This window comes from Pungitius pungitius, chromosome 18, assembly GCF_949316345.1.
Source record: "Pungitius pungitius chromosome 18, fPunPun2.1, whole genome shotgun sequence".
Lineage (NCBI taxonomy): Eukaryota > Metazoa > Chordata > Actinopteri > Perciformes > Gasterosteidae > Pungitius > Pungitius pungitius.
The window spans coordinates 9,324,493-9,343,249 of NC_084917.1; the positions used below are offsets into that span (position 1 = coordinate 9,324,493).

The 18,757-nt window shown below is 39.4% G+C and overlaps 1 protein-coding gene across 2 annotated transcripts in view; it reads left to right on the forward strand.

The window, feature by feature from the left end:
• Positions 1–12,181, forward strand: part of trabd2a (TraB domain containing 2A) — a 48,467-nt gene extending 36,286 nt beyond the window's left edge. Inside the window, exons 5-7 of one of the 2 annotated variants that reach the window (XM_037485612.2) lie at positions 4,764–4,854; positions 7,311–7,580; positions 10,716–12,181. In XM_037485612.2, coding sequence (XP_037341509.2) covers positions 4,764–4,854; positions 7,311–7,580; positions 10,716–10,926 — 572 coding nt within the window. In that variant the 3' untranslated portion in view covers positions 10,927–12,181. The remainder of the gene's footprint in view (positions 1–4,763; positions 4,855–7,310; positions 7,581–10,715) is intronic. The other variant, XM_037485613.2, reaches the window with a different exon arrangement.
• Positions 12,182–18,757: the final 6,576 nt, after the last annotated feature.

Consider the following 18,757-nt stretch of genomic DNA (forward strand, 5'->3'; position numbering starts at 1 on the left):
TTAATACAAATGATCTAAGAATCATGAGGTCAAAACTGATAGACTGCATTATAATGCTACCTTAGAATTACTCTCAACCACGTTCACAGTATTTAAAATAAGATATTCCTTCATTAGTCCCACAGTGGGGAAATCCACAGGATCGTGGCAGCAGAGTGGACAGTGCGGGGCAGCAGACACGGCCCGAGAACGCATGCGGGCGTCGGCCAAAGCATCCGCGAGTCCGTCATCGTTAACCTGGTGGAGCGACGCCGGGAAACGCCACTTTGCAAACTTTATCTTTGATCACTTTTATCAATACCGAAGAGCACATGTGTACCAAATGTCAAGTCAATCAGGCATCGGGGCAAAAAACTGGCTTACTGTGGTACTTTTCAATTTTCTAGGGGGCGCTATAAAGACATATCTTTAAACCCAAATGCAGACCCCCAAATTATCAAATTTTTCACCAGTCTTGATATGCATGCCAAATTTAACAACTTTTTGAATATGATAAAGACCCCAAAATAGGCAAACGATTTGTGAGAAGAAGAATAATAACTCGAATTTTTTTCCTCCTCAAAATGCGTTGGAATTCCAGCATTGCTGGTGACTTACTTGTTTGTCGTTGGGGTTGAGAAATGGAATTAGTCAATATCCTTGATGCCGTGAGCTGGAACTCTCTAATGAATGAGAGGAAGTGATGCCTGTGCGATCGAGTTATTGAGCTGAAATGAATCCGTCTGGCGAGTGGTTCTTAAACCAGGGATTAAAGATTCCGTCAGTGATTCTCTTGTTCCGCCACGGAATGTTCCAGCCTTCCATATGCAAATTTGATCAGAACTAAGTGGTTCTTCCCGCAACTTTAAAAACTCTTTATGAGAACTTGACATTTCATGACCCCGTCCTGCTGTAGGTCCTCAACAACGAGATCTGTGAGGGAACTGTTTGAGAATAATAATAACAATAATTCCTTGAAATACAATGGTCTCTAGAACTATTCGTAGTGAGGACCCTAAAAAGGTACGTTCTGTTACTTTTCTTTAACCATATTGCCTTAGTTAGGAGAGCAACGGTGTCCTGTTCCTTTCAAGTATCACTCGACTGCTAATAGATGAGATTGAGATTTCATATCCCGTCAAACACTGCAGACAATTTCACGGCATAAGAAGAAGTGCCATCCAGACAGAGTCGGTTTTTCCCTGAACTTGATACGAGCGTTAATATATGGCCTTGTTTTTAAAACAGGGGGTTGGCTCTTGGATAGACATGTTCTGCTACTTTTCTTTGACATATCTGACACTTTAATACGTGGCTTCGTCTCTGTAACTGTTGAGGAGCCCGAGCTTTCACTCGACTGTTTGCAACTCTGAGCCAATACAGCGATTTCCCAAAAAAAGCTGGTGTGATAGAAATGTGAAATCCTAAATGTCAGTCTATTATTGAGTTTTGATAGAGTAGCTTAATGCTCTTTTTTAACAGCCCTTTTACTGCCTGTGTATCATGAAAACCACTGCAATGTCAAATATCTACACAAGAATCAAAAGCCTTAAAAATTGCCAGTTTCACTGCTTTGTCAAGCCAAAATGTGTGGTTTTACGTCATTGGCAAATGAAACAGAATACTAAGAACTAAAGAAAGTACCAGACACCTCAATGTCACCTTTAATCAGGTCTCAGTGATAATAGGCTAATCATGTTAGGAATAGCTATACGCGGCACAATGGCCTCAGTACTGCCTGTAGGGTTTGTTTATCCAACATGCTGTAATGTTATGAGGACTGCTGCTTGGCTAGTGGTAAGTTGTAATGTAAATATCGAAGCGAATGGAAAAAGGAACATTATTTAAGATTTACCATCTGTTCTGATAATCTGAGCCGCTGATTGTGCAGACTGGATGTCTTTCTAGGGAAGGATAACGTTGAGGTTCTCATCTGGTATCCAATGTAATCCAATAATGAGATAATTTAACTCTCTTTCAACTTAAATGAACTCTTCATACAATTCAATTTATGTTAACTGGTCTGTTTTGTGTACTGCTTATAAGTAATTATGCTGAAATATATTTACAGAAAAAAAGCCAGCATCACCAGCATAAAAAGAACCTTTGTTTTGGCACGTGTATCTTCAAAATGTTTGTTGGTATGGTTATTAACAAAATGTAGCAAAAGCAACCATTTGAATTCTTTAGATAATAACATGTGGCGCATATGCACTCTGTCTGGTGTTAGACTTGTGTGCCTTGTACACGCAGACTTACGGTCTTACTGCACCTTCCCCTCCCGGTATAAGAAAGTCCCACTTTCTGGCTCTAGGCAGAAATTGTATTTCCTGAAAATAGTAAACATAGGATGTTAGAAAAGCTGTCAATTCATAGAAAAGTCCAGTACCACACATGGCAAACTCTATAACCATGACATGAGCTAATCTGCGACCCAATGACTCAGTGGTGGCTTATATGAATGTCGCGGCGTGTAGGCAGTTAGCTTTAAATGAGAGCTTTCAGGTCTGTCCCTGCTCATTATCTCTGCCATCTCCCCGCTCCTGGAAAGACATACAGTCTGCATATTGTGCATTGATGTATATATATATATATTTCATAGCTTTAAAATGTATGAAATTGGCCTAAATAAATAATCAGTGGAAATATATGTCAGATGTCAATCCACGAGTGGGTTTCTTAATCGTGGGGCTGGGTCTTAACTATGTGCTGCAGGCCTGTTTCTAGTTTCTAGTAGGAGCCTGAACGGATATGACTGCTACTATTTCTCATGTACGGAACCCAATGCAACACTGATGTGACACATTTTGGGCCTTAACTTGGAAAATTATAATAACTACCGAATCAAAATAATTTGAACTATTGTTTTGACGTTAGTGTGGAGAAAAGTTATACCCAACAATAACACCAAATGCTTCTAGCTGGAGTACGTTCAGATTAGCCACGTCAAACCCAATAACCTGAAGAAATGATTGTTATACGTTGACTTTCTGTAAAGCCAGCAGGGCAGAACTTAACAGAGAATGGAAGAATGCTAAGTCATTAATCGCAATAAGAATCTAAATTCTTTTCAATTATATTTTGTTTTGGAGCGACTTTGGAGTGTCAAAGTGTTAGAATAGAGAAATCTGTCATTTGCTTGCGGCAACATCAGACATAAGGCCTAATTTCAGGAAAAATTCATTCTGAAACATTATTTTTCACTTCTTACTTTTTGCCTTTTTCTGTGGCATCAATCATTCAATCAAAGGTGTTTGAATTTGGGTTTTGTTTGTCATTCAATGACATCGGTTCACAGGCAGGGTGCAGTTTTTTTTTTTTTTGTGACTGCTGCCCTAACGAACGAATCCATTCAAAGTAACTCTTCATTCTTTTTGTTTCAATAACATATATTCACATAATAATTTTTCAAAATGAAAATCTTTCACTTTTGATCTCATAAAAATAAGCTTTTGCCAATCTTTATATTCAGACTTTGGCCTTTTAGACGGGTGAATTTATCAGACCTCTTTTATTAACACTTTTATTGTGCCACTTTTTCTTTTTTTTAAATATCTCCTTTTCTTGTAACACTCACATAATAGCATTAGAGGGTTTTTTTTCTCCAACTTCTCGCCCAAAAACACATCAGCTCTGATGGAATAGAATTTGCGTGTGCATAAGAATGTGTATGAGAGTGTGTACCTTTGAAGTCTTGAATGCCGCCCACCCTTCTGTGGTCCCACATTGTGCCGAACAGCTCCATTTGTCCCACCTTAATCCTCTGAAGTAAACTCACATAAATCACACTGAGTTGTTTCTAAACGTGGGCAGGCTGGGAAACTCAGTCTCTCGGTGTGGTTTCCAAGCCCCATGGAGAGTTAAAAGCTGCTGCTTATCCATCCACCTGTATTGATACTGATTTCAGATTGAAGAAGGAAAGAGATGCATGCTTGATGCTGTTTAGACTCTCCCAGGAGCCTTTAGATGATTTAGAGAGGTGTCCACATACACTTACTCTAAACTTAACTTGTAAAACATGACTTTAGAAATCAGAGACTTCATTACTTTAGAAACGAGAGACCAAATACAGTCAGTTTTTCAAGGGTCCATGAGAGTTTATTCTTTTTTACATTGTTCCCTTCAAAGTTGCTAGGCAGACAAAAATCCCTAGTTATTTGACAGATGTTGACATTGCACTCCTTAGCACTCTTCCATGGTTATTACACGCTGCGAGATTGTTTTAACCAACACTAACACGTTCTCGAGATGAGGCAGAATTATGGCACCAATAGTGAATCGAGGCCAACCTCTCTATCAATGGCTTTGGGCCAGATTAAAGTGCCGGGGCTCATTGTTTACACAGCTCTGTGGTGCCACGGCCGAGCAGGCCCAAACAATGGGCCCATGCTCCCCCTTGTCAGAGTAAAGGGGAAGAATGGAGACCTCTTGACATGGCAACCTGAAGCCTCAATGCCCCCACTTCTCATCGCTGAGAGGGTCAGTAACGAGAAAGCGAGGAAGAGTGCAAGTTAGAGATAACGAAGGAGAATGGAGAGAGGAAAATGGAGGGTGAAAAAAAACAAAACAGTCTGATATCAGGGCGGATAAAGAATGATCTAGGATGGAGGAAGAAAGATAAAGAGGTGGAGAGTAATGAAACAAACAAGAGTATCCGAGAAAAAAGATGGAGAGGATGCCAAATTGAAAGGATGTAAATCAGCAGGTCTAATAGTAGAGAATTTGCTTGCTGTACCTAATCATTTTGAAGTCAAGGTCATCACTTTTGTTGGTTTTGATTGCAGGTCACTTTCTGGGAAACAACACAGTCCTTGAAGTACTTCGTCGCCAGGGATACAATGTGGAGCACACCCCTGCTGGGAAGCCCGTAAACAGGTACATTTACTGCCAAAATGCCTCTAGCTCTCTATTCACAGATTTAGCGCCTACATTTTGTAATCTAACATGACAATACATGTGCACATCTAACTCATCACCATCAAAATTTACTTGAGAAAAAGTGTGGAATACAGCGATGACCGATGGAAAACTATTATGTATCACAGTCGCTGTATTCTTCTTCTGAAAACACAAGTCTTTAAAACTCAAACTCTATCATTTGAATGGGTGTAAAGTTTCATTTCCAGGCCACATTTTAGAGGGCAACCGCTGTCTCATGGCCCTGACAGGAATATATTCCTTTCAACTTCTTCACTGGATCTGAAATGGGAAATCAATTTCCCAGTAAGCACAACTCCAGAGTTGGTCTGTGTTCATTTTCAGACCTGAAACAGATGTTGAAGTTGCTGCTTTCGGCCCTTGTGAGAAATGCGTTGCTCGGCAAATCAGGAAAAACTGTGCTCAGTAGTTATCCATTTAGGGAGTCAAACTCTATCCAAATGTTCCTAAACATTTTTTCATTGTGTTGTTGTAATTTATTCATTTACCTGTACTATTGACAATGGAGAGTCTGCAATCACCCACTAATATATTTACAAGAATCAAAGAAAATAAAAGATTTTAAGCACTTTGCGTTTAATGGAAGTACAAAAGACCTTCAACGCATTTAAACTTTCAGTTCAAACATTTTTGACTTATTGTATTCATTTTAAATACCAACAGTGAGCTTCACAGTAATTTGCTGTTTGTTTTACCTATTGGTTTAATATATTCTTTTATTCTTAGTCTGGAACACGGAAGCTGTTAAGTTATACTCCTTAAGATGTTCATGGAATCAAACCCTTATTTGTTATACTATTTGTCTCATTCTATATTAGTTTCTATTGTGACAGGCGCAGTCTTCCATGCCTGGATTTGAATATAATTAATAATAAGTGAGGGATTCACAAGAATTGATGCATTGTTTACTGTTCACTTTCCCAAGGCTGTATCAGAGCTGTATTAAGTTACTGCTAATGCATACCAAATGCATACTGCACTCACATGAAAAAGCAACTGGCAAATCAGGAGCTGGCTTTAACTGTGAAGCAATAAACAATGCGGTTGTTACAGCAACAGGGGCTGACCACGATCGTTCATCAAATCGAAGGTTACAATAGGGTAATCCTAGTACTATACGAAAAAAACCAGCCCCATATTTGACTGCGTTCACCCACTGGAAATTTGTATAACAGTAGCTGTAGAATCAGGAGATGCCGACGCAAGTATGAGTGCAAACCGCAGTAAATAAGGCAGCACATCCAGCTGCCTGCCATCCTACACCCTCGTTGGTGAGTGATGAAGGAGTAGCGGGCCCCTTTGCTTAGAGAACTAGGATTACAATATTGTTGCATCCATAGGAACTTACTGGTCCATGGTACTGTGGTCCCAATAGCTTATAGGGAATAGCTAAACAGCAGCTTTTTGCACTGGAAGGCCATACCCAAAATCCTTATCTATTGCTGTAAAAAGCCTTCTGTAGGTTTTCTGGAAAAAAGTTTTTTTGCGTTTTCTGAAATGTTATATGAAATAACTTAGCTCAACATTCTGTATAATTATTTGCTATAAAAATATATCTTACTATCATACCACAGATCTCAAACATTTCTCATGAACCAAGCTTAAGCATTTTGTAAAACGCAGTTGGGTGCAGTCCTGTGCACTGTATGTATGAGTATGTGGAGTCAAGGAGTGCCGTGTGATGGTTGGATGGCTGTGAAGATCTCATATTTATATTTTTCAGTCAGAAAATATGCCCAGTGATGTCCCTTATTCACTGGAGCTGTAGATGGTAATCCTGATAAATCTAACAAAAACTCTCTGCCAGCCACCAATGAAGTGTTGTTGAAAAGGCCAACCAAAGCAGAGCTTATACCTCCCGCTGTGAAGCATGTAGGGCAGTCTACCATATCACACTGCGCGGGTGGCTATCTCATTGCAGATCTTTGTTCTTGTCTCTGTGTGTGTGTGTGTGTGTGTGTGTGTGTGTGTGTGTGTGTGTGTGTGTGTGTGTGTGTGTGTGTGTGTGTGTGTGTGTGTGTGAGAGAGTGAGTGTATGAATGAAGAAATGCGGGTAAGTTTGTTTCAGCACACCCTTTTTTCACAAAATCCAAAGAAACCATCTAAGCAGCACTATTGATTTATTTCACATTTATTCTTTTGATCCAATACTTGCAGGCAGTGACGATTTTGGTCTTCGGTTGTAGATTCCACTTGAAAAGATTTAGCTGTTCGCTCCAAACCAAGTTCAATTTTGCAATGCCATAAAAAACTTTGACATACCATCCACCTTAGTGACAGCAACGTGAGAAAAACTATAAGTACGTATGTTGGACCAATGTTACAGAGGTTACATCCCAACAGGTCAAACCTGTGATTAAATTCCGTATGTTCCTGTGATTTGCATCCACTAGGAGATTATCATCCAGGCCTGACTCATCAGATTCAGAGGACCACCATGAGCCCCCTCTTCTAGAACCTTTCTTCCACGAGCTCCCCTACAAAGAGGACGATCAGGGGCGTCCCCTGGAGGATGATCTGCTACCTCACATGCGCCAGCCCCTGGACAGCCTGGAGCTGCTGGAGAAAGAAGAGAGAAAAATGCTGAAGAAAAAGAGGAGGAACAAGCAGAAGAAACAGCGGCACCGGCATTTTAACGACCTTTGGGTTCGCATCGAGGAAAGGTAAGAGGACCGGGAGGAGGGGCGCACATATGAGCGTGCATGGGATCTTGTGTCAGATACACATCTGTCATTAGTTTGCTGTAAAAAGGGGGACGAGGAGAACGGTAGAGAAAGTGAGACGGAGGGCAATAGGTGTGGGCAATAGAAAAGAAAAAGAGTCAGATAGACGGAGAGGATGTGACACGAGGGGAGGGGGAAATTGGAAATGTGTAACGCAGCCCATCCGCCTGTCTAGAGAATAGAACTGACACTTCCTGGTGTGATGCCGCAGGCCCAAACAGCCACCATATCACATCACCGTACTCTTCATGCCATCTGCACACCAGCCCACATCAGCCCACCACACACACACACACACACACACACACACACACACACACACACACACACACTCTCCATGTCCAGACTAGTTCCTAGATGGTATAAGTGTCTTGGATGGAAAAATAGCAGCCTGGGAATTCCTGCTAAGTATCTGGTTTTGTTCTCCAAGTAGCTCCAGGCAGAGATCGAACCGGACAACAAAACAAACTCATCTTTCAGGCAAAAAGGAAACCTCTGCACGAGGTGTGGTCTGCTGTGTTCGAAGTTAATTCCGTTTGTCTCAGGGCCAAATTGAGTGTTTTCATGAATGAAATTGTGCAAGCGGGACAGGAGGCAAAAATATTTATATGACATGGCATGCATTTTCTACGACAGGTTATGCTGGAGGATATATCAGACTGTTTAGGCGATAATCTCACAAGTCATAACAAAAACTTTCACACCTAGAGGCAATTTAGAGAATCAACTTCATCCGGCTTGAGACACTATTGTTCTGTTGGAGGAATCATTACTTGTAGCTTGTTGCTTTGTTGCTTCTAGTGTGAACTGCAAAATCCTATTGAGTCTTTTTTGTGTCTTTTTTTTCCTTTTATCAAACTCCAGAATGAGAACATGTTGCCGTGCTTAAGTCAACCCTTCCATACTCCTAATGTGTGTGGAACATATAGCTTGTTTTCTATGGCTGGTATGAACGTTATACAGATGGAAACTGTTTATGCAAGAACATAAACTCTGGTCCTGTTAAAGAGAAAAGCTACCATCAACAATGTCATTTTTCAAATCTGCGGTTCATATTACTAAGTACGTATTCACGTTTAATGACTTTTCCTCTTCCTTTGTTAATCCAAACAGCAAATTATCTTCATTCTATTTCCCTGTATTTGTTATGGTTTCCTCTAACGTACCAACGACATGCAGGTTGCATGATTGGGAGAATGTAAATGATTCCATTGCTGTGAACGCGTTTCTATGCATGTTGAAATCTCACTTTTAGATACTGGAATAGTTCAATTCAATAGTTCTGCTCTAGCTTTGGCACATGAGCAGATCTGAGTTCTGTTAAGGCTACAATTTTTGTGATTATCAATAATTGCAGCTCATTTCTGGTTAAGGGGGACAAAACTGGGCATGTGCGGGAATTTGCTCTTAAGCATCTAGATATACAGTATCTTACCTCTCTGTATGTATACTGAAATATACCATTTCTCAAATTCTTTAAAGAAAGAAATACCCAACCACGTAGCGTCTGTTCTCGTTAACAGAGGGGGTTTGTGAGCGTTTGTGTACATTATGTTGGCAGAAATGTTTTCTCACTTTCTGAGAGCCCCGGTATTTTGAACAGAAAGGAAACTGACTGTTTGTGTACATATGTTTGGTGTACATGGCAGACCTTTTTGTATATTTTAATGTCTCAAAAGCTGGATGATTGAGCAAAGGAGATATTCAGTCCAAAAGACAGCGTCAAATATAGCCCCACAGTTCTCTGTTGTGTTTCATGCATGACACCTCTCTTTGCCCTCAAACCTAAATAAACCTGATTCATATCCTTAAAAAAAAAGTCTCCGGTTTTCTCTGGACTTTCAAAAGCTGCTTGAATCGCTCATAGACACATAGACAAAATAAATACACCTTGGTAAAAATGTACCAGTTAAAAGTCCTGCCCTGTTTGGTCTGTATGGAATAATTGTCCACACTAAAATGTAGCAAATAATAAAGCTGCAGGCTGTTGGCCAACACCAATCAATGCAAAGAAAAGTATATTATGTCCAAGCATCTGTGAATAAGGAGATCAGTCATGGTAAATGTATCAAGTATTGAATACGTGTGTGTGTGTGTTATTGCCTATTTGGGTGTTTTTTCTCTCTCAATTAAGTAAGATAGCCTTTTTTTCTGCGACACAGAATGCTTTAACCATCTTCATTTCAGTAGTCTGATTTGTCTGCAGACAGTCGGAACAACGACCAATGATCAATTTAGGGCTGGGAGGATTTCCCCCCCCCCCCCCAATGCTGATAGACACACTTTTTTTTTTACCAAACTTCTGTTGCAGCCCAGTTGTATTGAGATTCTGACTGCAGGAACTTGGATGTTTGTCTTACTGGACCTCGTCAGAGTCCAAACCACACAAGCTCTGCAGCCTCTGATTCAAACAGAAGATCAAAAATGGTTTAATTGCCCTGACTTGTTTAAAGAAACAGACGGACAGACAGACTGACAGGATAGATAATATTGGGAAAAGAAGAAAAAGGGGAGAAGCATGCGGGCTGATTGGCTGTTGATTTAAAGCCATACGTTGATCATTGAGTTGCACGTCTAGCAGTTCTTATTTATTCCATCTTTGCTGATTCATCTGCGCTGTGGATTACTTTGTTGAGAATTCGTTCAAATTTTTGTTCCTGCAGTCTGCATATTTTCTCTTCAATTGTGGACAATATGGGCTTTTGCTGTCTATTATTTTATTTCCAATCCCAACATATAGTGGCTAAGAAGTGTATAGATAATATAATGGAAATAATAAAATCTTACCCAACCTGCTGTAAATCCTTAAGATAGGGACATTTCTAAGTAACTGTTAATCCATCTCGCTCACACCGAATTGGTGCAGGTATGTGACATCAGATCTATGTTCTGTTCCACTACAAACATTTGAGTATAACACAGACGAAAAGATTCATTCGGAATTTTCTCCTGAAATAACCAAAGTTCTTCTGACTCATCTTTCATTGCAAACAGTTGATGTATGAAATAGGTCAGATTTAAGATTAAGATTTAATAAATATAATTTGTCTATTCTCTGTTGTCTCCTTCCCGCAGCAGTATGGTCCAGTCTCCACCTCCCCCGCTGGTTCGCATCCTCAATGGTTACATCACAGTGCAGCCACCGGACAGAGTCCACAGCCACCACCACCACCACCACCACCACATGTCTTCAGCGTGGACCACCTCCTCGTCCCCACCACCTTTACTGGTCTTCCTCTGCGCGCTGCTCGCAGTGATCCCACAGGCATGGACAGTGTTTCTGTAGGAGAGCATCCGTTGGGACTGCATGAAAGCAGCCAGCCCTCCACGAGAAAGAACCCTCACGTACAGAGCTTGATCAGGTCGTGCGTCACACGGCCTGGAGGAAGCAGCAGTGTGGCGAGTCTCGGCATGGAGAAAGGATGTGATATCAGCTTCCCTTGTATGGTAACAATACACTCCCTGGATCTTGGCTTAGATAAGGTTTGCGTTGAATGGTAAGTCATGTCAATAGAACCTCTTGAGACCTTCATTGGCATGAAAGTTCACGTAACGTTGGGACTCTTGAAACGTAAATGTTCTGTGGGGTTTCAGTTGTTTCACACACACACACACACACACACACACACATGTACACACACAGGGAGAAAAGAGAAAGCTCACAAGGGGGGAGTATTATTGGACATCTCACAAATATTACACAGCATACTAGGTCCCTTAGCGTCGCAATGAAATCTAAATAATAAACATTCAAACCGCTTATAATACAAGTTCTCAACTGGTCAATGAGGGAACATGAGAATATCGAGTATCAATTACCTTCAATAAGTACAACTGGAACCATATGCCCTTTGCCTGTTTGTGTGTTTTCTGTGTGTGCGTATGTAAGAGAGAGAGAGAGAGAGAGAGAGAGAGAGTGTCTGTGTGTGTGAGTGAGACAAGCAAAGTCTATCAGCTCTTAAACCCGCCTGGGCTTACAAACTAAAGTCTTTCTCTTTAGACCTTAATTTCTTCTTCCATTTTGAAAGAATTTCTGGCATAAAAACTAATTGTGGGGGTTAATTGTATATATTGTTTCTAAATATTATAGATGTATTTTAGAATTATGAAAAAAATGAAAATCAAAGGTTTTGTTGTTTGTATAAATATATAAATAGATATGCAGTATATTTTTGAAAAGCGAATCGGGAACTAACCACCATGGCCCCATAGTGTCTCACTGTCATGACTGTGTTGTACTTATCAATTGCTTTGCTGTATGCGTCTGTTGAGAGGATTCACGCTATGTGTGTGTTCTTTTCATTGATCAATCATTGATTTCTTTAATTTATTTAACTTACTATAGTTATACTGTATTTTCTTTCTTGCGGTCATGATGTCCACATGTACCATTCCAACTATTTTTAATTATGCCTTCAAATGCATATGCTAATAATAATAATTAAAGCTGTCTACACAAATAGACCCCATACAGCAGTGTTCTACATCTTTCATATTTCCCTTGTGGCATGAGATGATTGTAATAGTATTACTATGACAATAAAATATTTATCTACATTCAATCTTTTATTTTATCACTCACGTCAGTCCAATTTCAGATTTTCTTCCACCTGTGATTTTTAATCTCCCATTGGAAAGGGCCGTTTTACAAATCATAAAGAGGCTCTTAGCTGCTATGATCAATATGTTAATCAAATTACTAAGTGTGGCATGCAAGGGACTACTCATGAGGACAAACCAATAATTAATTATCATATTGAAGCATCGTGTTTCTCTCTAGTTTAACTCATGGGAGGTTAAATTCCATAAGTTGTAATATATCTCAAGGTACTTCAAGACATAATACTAACTATGTGAGGCAAAACATTTAACTGGTATCACAATGGCATTACCCTGATCAATCATGGCTTCTGGAAGTCCTGAACAAATGAGTGTGTGTGTGACTAGACACACACATGCTGACCTCCTGCCCTGACCCGAGGTTCACGGCATGTTTACGTGAGGTTAATGTGCTGTGATGCGGCTGCTATTAACAGCTGTTTGATGTGTGCATGTGGTCCGCCACAAACAAGGCGGCGCATGTCGGTCCTGCAGGGAACAAACAGGAATAGCAGACTCTTTATGTACAGGAAATGAGAGTTAATTTGTTTGCTATATCAACAGGAAAAGAAAGCTAATTGAGTTGTTAGTTTGACTTAAAAGTGGCCGCGTGCTAGATGAGGTCATAGTTGATGAGGATGATTAATGTTGAGACGCAAGGTATTTGGGTATGTTTGAGGTATGAGAAGTAAGTACTTCAATCCGCGGTACTTACAACTGAGCCTTTTCTCTGATTTTTTTCAATTTGTTTGATTTCTTGCAGTACAGCATTGAAAACTGCTCAACAAAACCGGCTCAAAGACCCAGTCAAATCAAGGTAGGGTTTTTTCCATTTCCATTCTACTTTTTTACTCCACTAAGAAAGAGCGCTCTCATCTAATAGCTGCATGCAGAGTCCAGGCCACTCCTTTGGTAAAAGGCATTCTGGAAGTCGGGTAAAATCACTAATGGATTTTGAGATACAAGGAAATATCTGACTTATATGACACAAACAGCATTGAGATTGTCTCAATTAAGTAAGGTAGCCTTTTTTTCTCGTTGATTTCATGTATAATTGCACTATTGAATATGGTCGAAAGAAAATTTGCAGTAAAGGACACAATTTATATTTCATAAACGTACCAATGCAAACTGCTCCAAAGACCCATTAACCTTACATCATGTTAAAAAAAGGCTCTAAATGTTTTTCTTCTGCTCTGTGTAACACAAAACCCTAGAAAAAGCAGACCATGTTAGTCACTCAGTCATTTTGCAAAAGAATAAACAAACGGGGGCGCAGGTCCCCTCTCTAATTGCCTCCCGTTGAGTACTTTTAATGATTGATGTCGCAGCACAGACGCACGGCATAAAGGATTCCACAATTCAAACTAAGTACCATAGGAGCTCACTGGAAGACAAGCGGTTTTAAAACATCAAAAGCAAGATCAGGAGCCAAGGTTGAACTCTGAACAGCTACTTTCAATCCAACATGAGGTGATGTTTTTTACTTTTTGGGTGGTCGTTTACCTTCCCGGTTGTAACTGTGTTCCATGTGTAATCTAAGCTTGTAAAGCCTGCATGTCGATATCAGGTGAGTCTAATTGCAGGGTCGAGCCCAGGTGTCCAGTTCCTGCAAGCATGATGGACATGAATTTGCTGCTGGATACTATTTCAACAGGACTCAATTGGAACCCTTTTGAATACTTGTTCACACACAAAATTACATAAAAAGCATTATCCAGATAGGTGAATCTTAGTCAAGACATTCAAACTGGTTTCGTCATGTGAAGGAACATTTTTTTAGGATCTGTCATTGCACCAGTGTGGCTCATTATCCCCTCCTTCCTCACATTCAGATGGGATAAATATGCTCTTGATAGACATCTACTCCTTAAAACACAATCAAATAAGAAAATGGGTCTTATGAAAACACACCACACTAGGATGGAGGCGGGGTTTCTGGATCGGACAAAGTAAACCTGTAGAAATTGAAAGCAGATGTCCATGCAGACGTCTGTTTCCTGTGGAGCAGAAAAGGTAAAAATAAAGACATGGCATTGAAAATCTTTGGTAGTTTATGTCCTGGAATCACGGGAATCGTACACTATTCATTGGCGCTCGCTGGTAAAGCTAAAGACCTTGTTAAAAATAACACATCCCTCGTGGAAAATCGCACTAAAACAATGCAAAACTGAATTTAATGAGATACAGAATGTACGCCGGGTAATGAGCTTTAGTTTTCTCCATGTATTTTCGACTTAATTATTGAAAATCAGAGGATAATTATGTCTGCAAGAATCAATGTGTACTATAAATCTGCTCACTATGCCCTGCTCAATCAGAACTTTGAATGTTTTTACTGCGAGATTGTGGATGCTAATTTCACCTAATATTGCCACTTCGTAGCAATTAATGCACCTTATTATGCTTTGTTTCAAGTTCTAAGAACAATAGAAGATGCATGTATTGGAAATGTTCAGGACTTGGATCGTGTGTCTCAGTCTATGCTTTCAACTTTTATTTTTAATTATTTTAATGAAATACCAAATTTAAAAGGTACTTATATCCACCCATTTAAACTGAACTGGCGAGTGAATGAAAAATCAGTATGGTTATCACAAAGTCTCCCTGCAAATGTTTCTAACACATTGATACTATTAAAATAGACCCGACTAGAAACACTTCCACCTGCTTGCGCTCAGTTATGCCGGGAAATCACACTTTTTACTGGGACAATAAATAGAATGTTGCAAAAAAATCTAATTAGCCATGTGTGAGTGTTTTTTATTCATAAATTTAATAAAAGGAGGAATCCTCTAATTGTCAGGTCTTTTTCAGAGGAAAAATGGCACAATTGAAAAGGCACAGATGTTAATAATAAAATGAATCATGGTCAAATTCCTGTTTTTGCAGTTTCCTAGTCCTGTCACGTATGCTTGCATAATATCTCAGAGTAATGGCTTAATCATTAACACCTGAATAGAACAGTGTGTTTACTAATGTTATTTTTGCTTTTTTTACATGACAAAATATATTATCTAAAAACAGATAACTTTCTTAAACTGAAATTAGATTCCGCCACCAACGTCATGCAATATTTGTGAATTATTCTTTTAAGTCTAATATACATGCATCGAACTTTATATTAAGTCCTCACTGTTTTGATGAGTCAAAGTACCTTTTGACCTTTGATGTTACCACGGAGGACAATGCTCCGGTTGACGGTTCCTTGTCAAAATCTAAGATAAAGAGGCCTCTTCCTAATTCGCAAATGAATTCTCAAAGCAGCTTTTTAGGCTGAACCTTGTTACGCAGTCACCTTCACTGGCAGGTAAACATTGTTTATGTCTGTCAGTGCCTCTGCGACCTGTGATCGTCATCTTATAAACAAATGGACCATTTGTGAGCTGGTGTTACTCCACAGGGTGTCACTCAGTTACAGCCAGGGTCAACAGATCCTGTTAACAGAGAACCATTTTTTGGGGTGCGTTATTGATAAAAGGAAGCCCACACTGGGCGCTCGAGCCTGGAGTCATAACACACACACACACACACACACACACACACACACACACACACACACACACACACACACACCATTCAAACTTTATACACATTTAGTATTGTAACACACAGATACTCTGAATGTTGCCACAGTCCAACTTCACCCGTACAGGTTCTGAGTGGGTTTGGTTGATATCCACTTACACTGTCAATAAACTCCCAGGTTCTCAGATTCAGCTCCAGGAATGTGTGCTCAGGGTCAGTGCAGGGAAATAGAGGGCTGAAGCTAAAGGGTCACGATGAGCAACGTTATTATTAGCAGCTCTGCAGCAGGAGCAGGTACACTTATCCTCTTCCATTCAAAATGTAGAATTTGAAAAGACACTTGACACGGTTGTATGAAGAGGCGCTTATGGTGAAATCTAGCTAAATCACTAAAATTGAAATAGCCTGTAAAACCGAACATTGAAGACACATGTGAGCGGAACACATTTTTTCAGATAGATGCACCGATATGATCAAATCGATTAGTACCTTGATAGGTTAATAATTTCTGCTGGGCTGAAACAAAAAGAAGCAATGTGTTTTCACTATCAGTACATATAAAAAAATATACACAACATTATGCTAAATTAAAAATTAGGTCGTTTTTGTTTTCTTCATTTATTTTATATAATAATTTGTAAAAGTGAACTGTAAATTATAGCAAACGTTCTGTGTGCAGAAAGCCACCAACGGACTGACACCTCTGAAGCATTATGAAAATCACTGTGCAAAGCACGGTGTGCAAGGCTGTCCTCTGCCTGTGAGCTGAGGTACTGTGTTTCAGTTGATTGACAGCTCCCCATCAGCCCTTTCAGAAGATACAAACATCACATAGTGAGTGTAAATCTTTATGATTAAGCACATCACGCTTGTGTCATTCCTATTTTGTGTTGTATTTTTTTGTACAGCTCTTGACACATTTGGAAATACTTCAGTGTTTGGGGTAGCATACATTGCTGATCCTGGATCTGATCCAGAGGAAGAGAGAGGCTAGCCTTACACAGAATGAAACAAAAAGCGTATTCAGATATGAATCGGAGATGTTGAAAGAAATAATAGTAAAAGAAAAATTGTGTTAAATGGGTTAATGAATGGGGCAGTCTGCAAGCTATTACAAAGCTTAGTTCTTTTTGTTCTATTTGTAAAGTTATCTTACATTTCTGTATTTTCCACACCTCAGTAGTAGAGGAAATGTGACATAAAAACGGAAGGTGACATATGGTACGTTAAAAAAAACTGTATACAGTGTGCCAGTATTTATTAAATATCTTTTATTGAATACATGAATACCTATTTAAATAAAAGGATCAGATAAATGGTTGAAATGCACTTATTGTAAGTCCCTTTGGATAAAAGCGTCAGGTAAAAGACATCATTTTATGTAAGAGCTATTATTATCTAAGTGCTGAAGTGTTGGAAAAACATTGTCAGCAACATGAGATGTGGCTTTAATTCCTGTTCCTGCTTTGCTAAAGATAGCAGACAGTATGAAAGCCTTATTTTGTTTTAACGTGGTACAACTGCAGACACTTTTTGCCAAGACGTGTTATTGCCAAAACTCCATTCATGGCCTATTGTATCACTATCGTGATTGAAAGTATAGTAGGACTTTTTGTTATTTTTTTACTTTTGTTATAACTAAACTTTAAATTTATTTTTTTAATATTCTATATTTTGACACTCTTTTTTTTTCAAAATACTGTACTATTAATTGCAATAATGTTTTTCATAATTCCTATCCTTTGACCTTTTCACGTCTTTTTTTGACAAACTAAAATGAGACTATTAATGTTTTCTTTTTTCTATACCTGCTTGACTTACTACACTGTGACACATTTTAGGTCCTGTACAGGGCCGAGTAAAACTGTTCATTTTCTTTCAATGTATACCATAGTATTTTAAGATTTCAATACGTACATAGATTTATTTCCTGTGTTCTCTCTCTTTAGGTTATTTTTCTTCTTTGCACCATGAACTGTAGTCAGCCAACACACACACACAAACTCCCATATTCATCTCTAACTTTCCCATCCCGGTACCTGCCGCCTTTCTCTGCCGCACTGATTCTTTAGTCATGTTTTTAAATGACTAGCTATTAAATTACCATTATAAGAATAGGAAATGATGTTGTTCCTGGCAGGAGTTTATTGGAGAGTAAATGTGCGCTCCCACACATGGAACCTCTCATTAACTTGGTGGATAATTACAGCCCTGCAGCACAGAGGCACGGGCAGGGATTGAGGCCTAGCACCAAGTCATCATGGTGTCTCAGCTGATAAGACTAACTCTTCTCCTATTAATGCATGCGCTTTTAAAGGGAATCACTCCACCAATAGTTTGCTTTATTGATTCCCACAGGGTGGCTGCTTTTTTCCTTAAACCCACCTGACAAACAGAACGTGAACTGGCCATAGACGAGCGCAGCTGGAGGAATTAATTGCATGAGCACTTCAAAATCTTTTTAGTATAGTGTTTTTATTTTGGTATCAATTTGGCCAGATTTCACTTTAGAGTTTAGTCATTCTTTAATTACAATGAGGAAAGTCTTACAGCAAGAGGCTTATTGATTCATTTGGATTATGGAGTAGGAAGCAGAATACTGCCCGTCACCCTAGGACCAAGTGTCAAAATAAGAGATTTTCTAAGGACATTCCAGCTCTTTCCTTTAGGCCGATTATTTTACCCTTCTGAAAGATGCATGCCAGTGCTACAAACCCCTCAGAAAAAATCCCAAACATTCTTTCCACCTCTCAAATGTTAGTATGAAGTCTCTCAAATTTCCCTTTAACTATTTTGGGTTCTTTCCGAGCAACCCGAGACAACGTTGAACATAAGGCACCTGTGATCGGCTCCTCGACCTGTCATGATCAATTTAAAATCCCAAAATTGGAGAAAGTAGCAGAAAACCTGCAAATACTGCGGTCTCACATAATAACATATATTTGTTCAGCGCTGCCTCATTTTCTGCAGTAAAATAGCAGAGGAAAAAA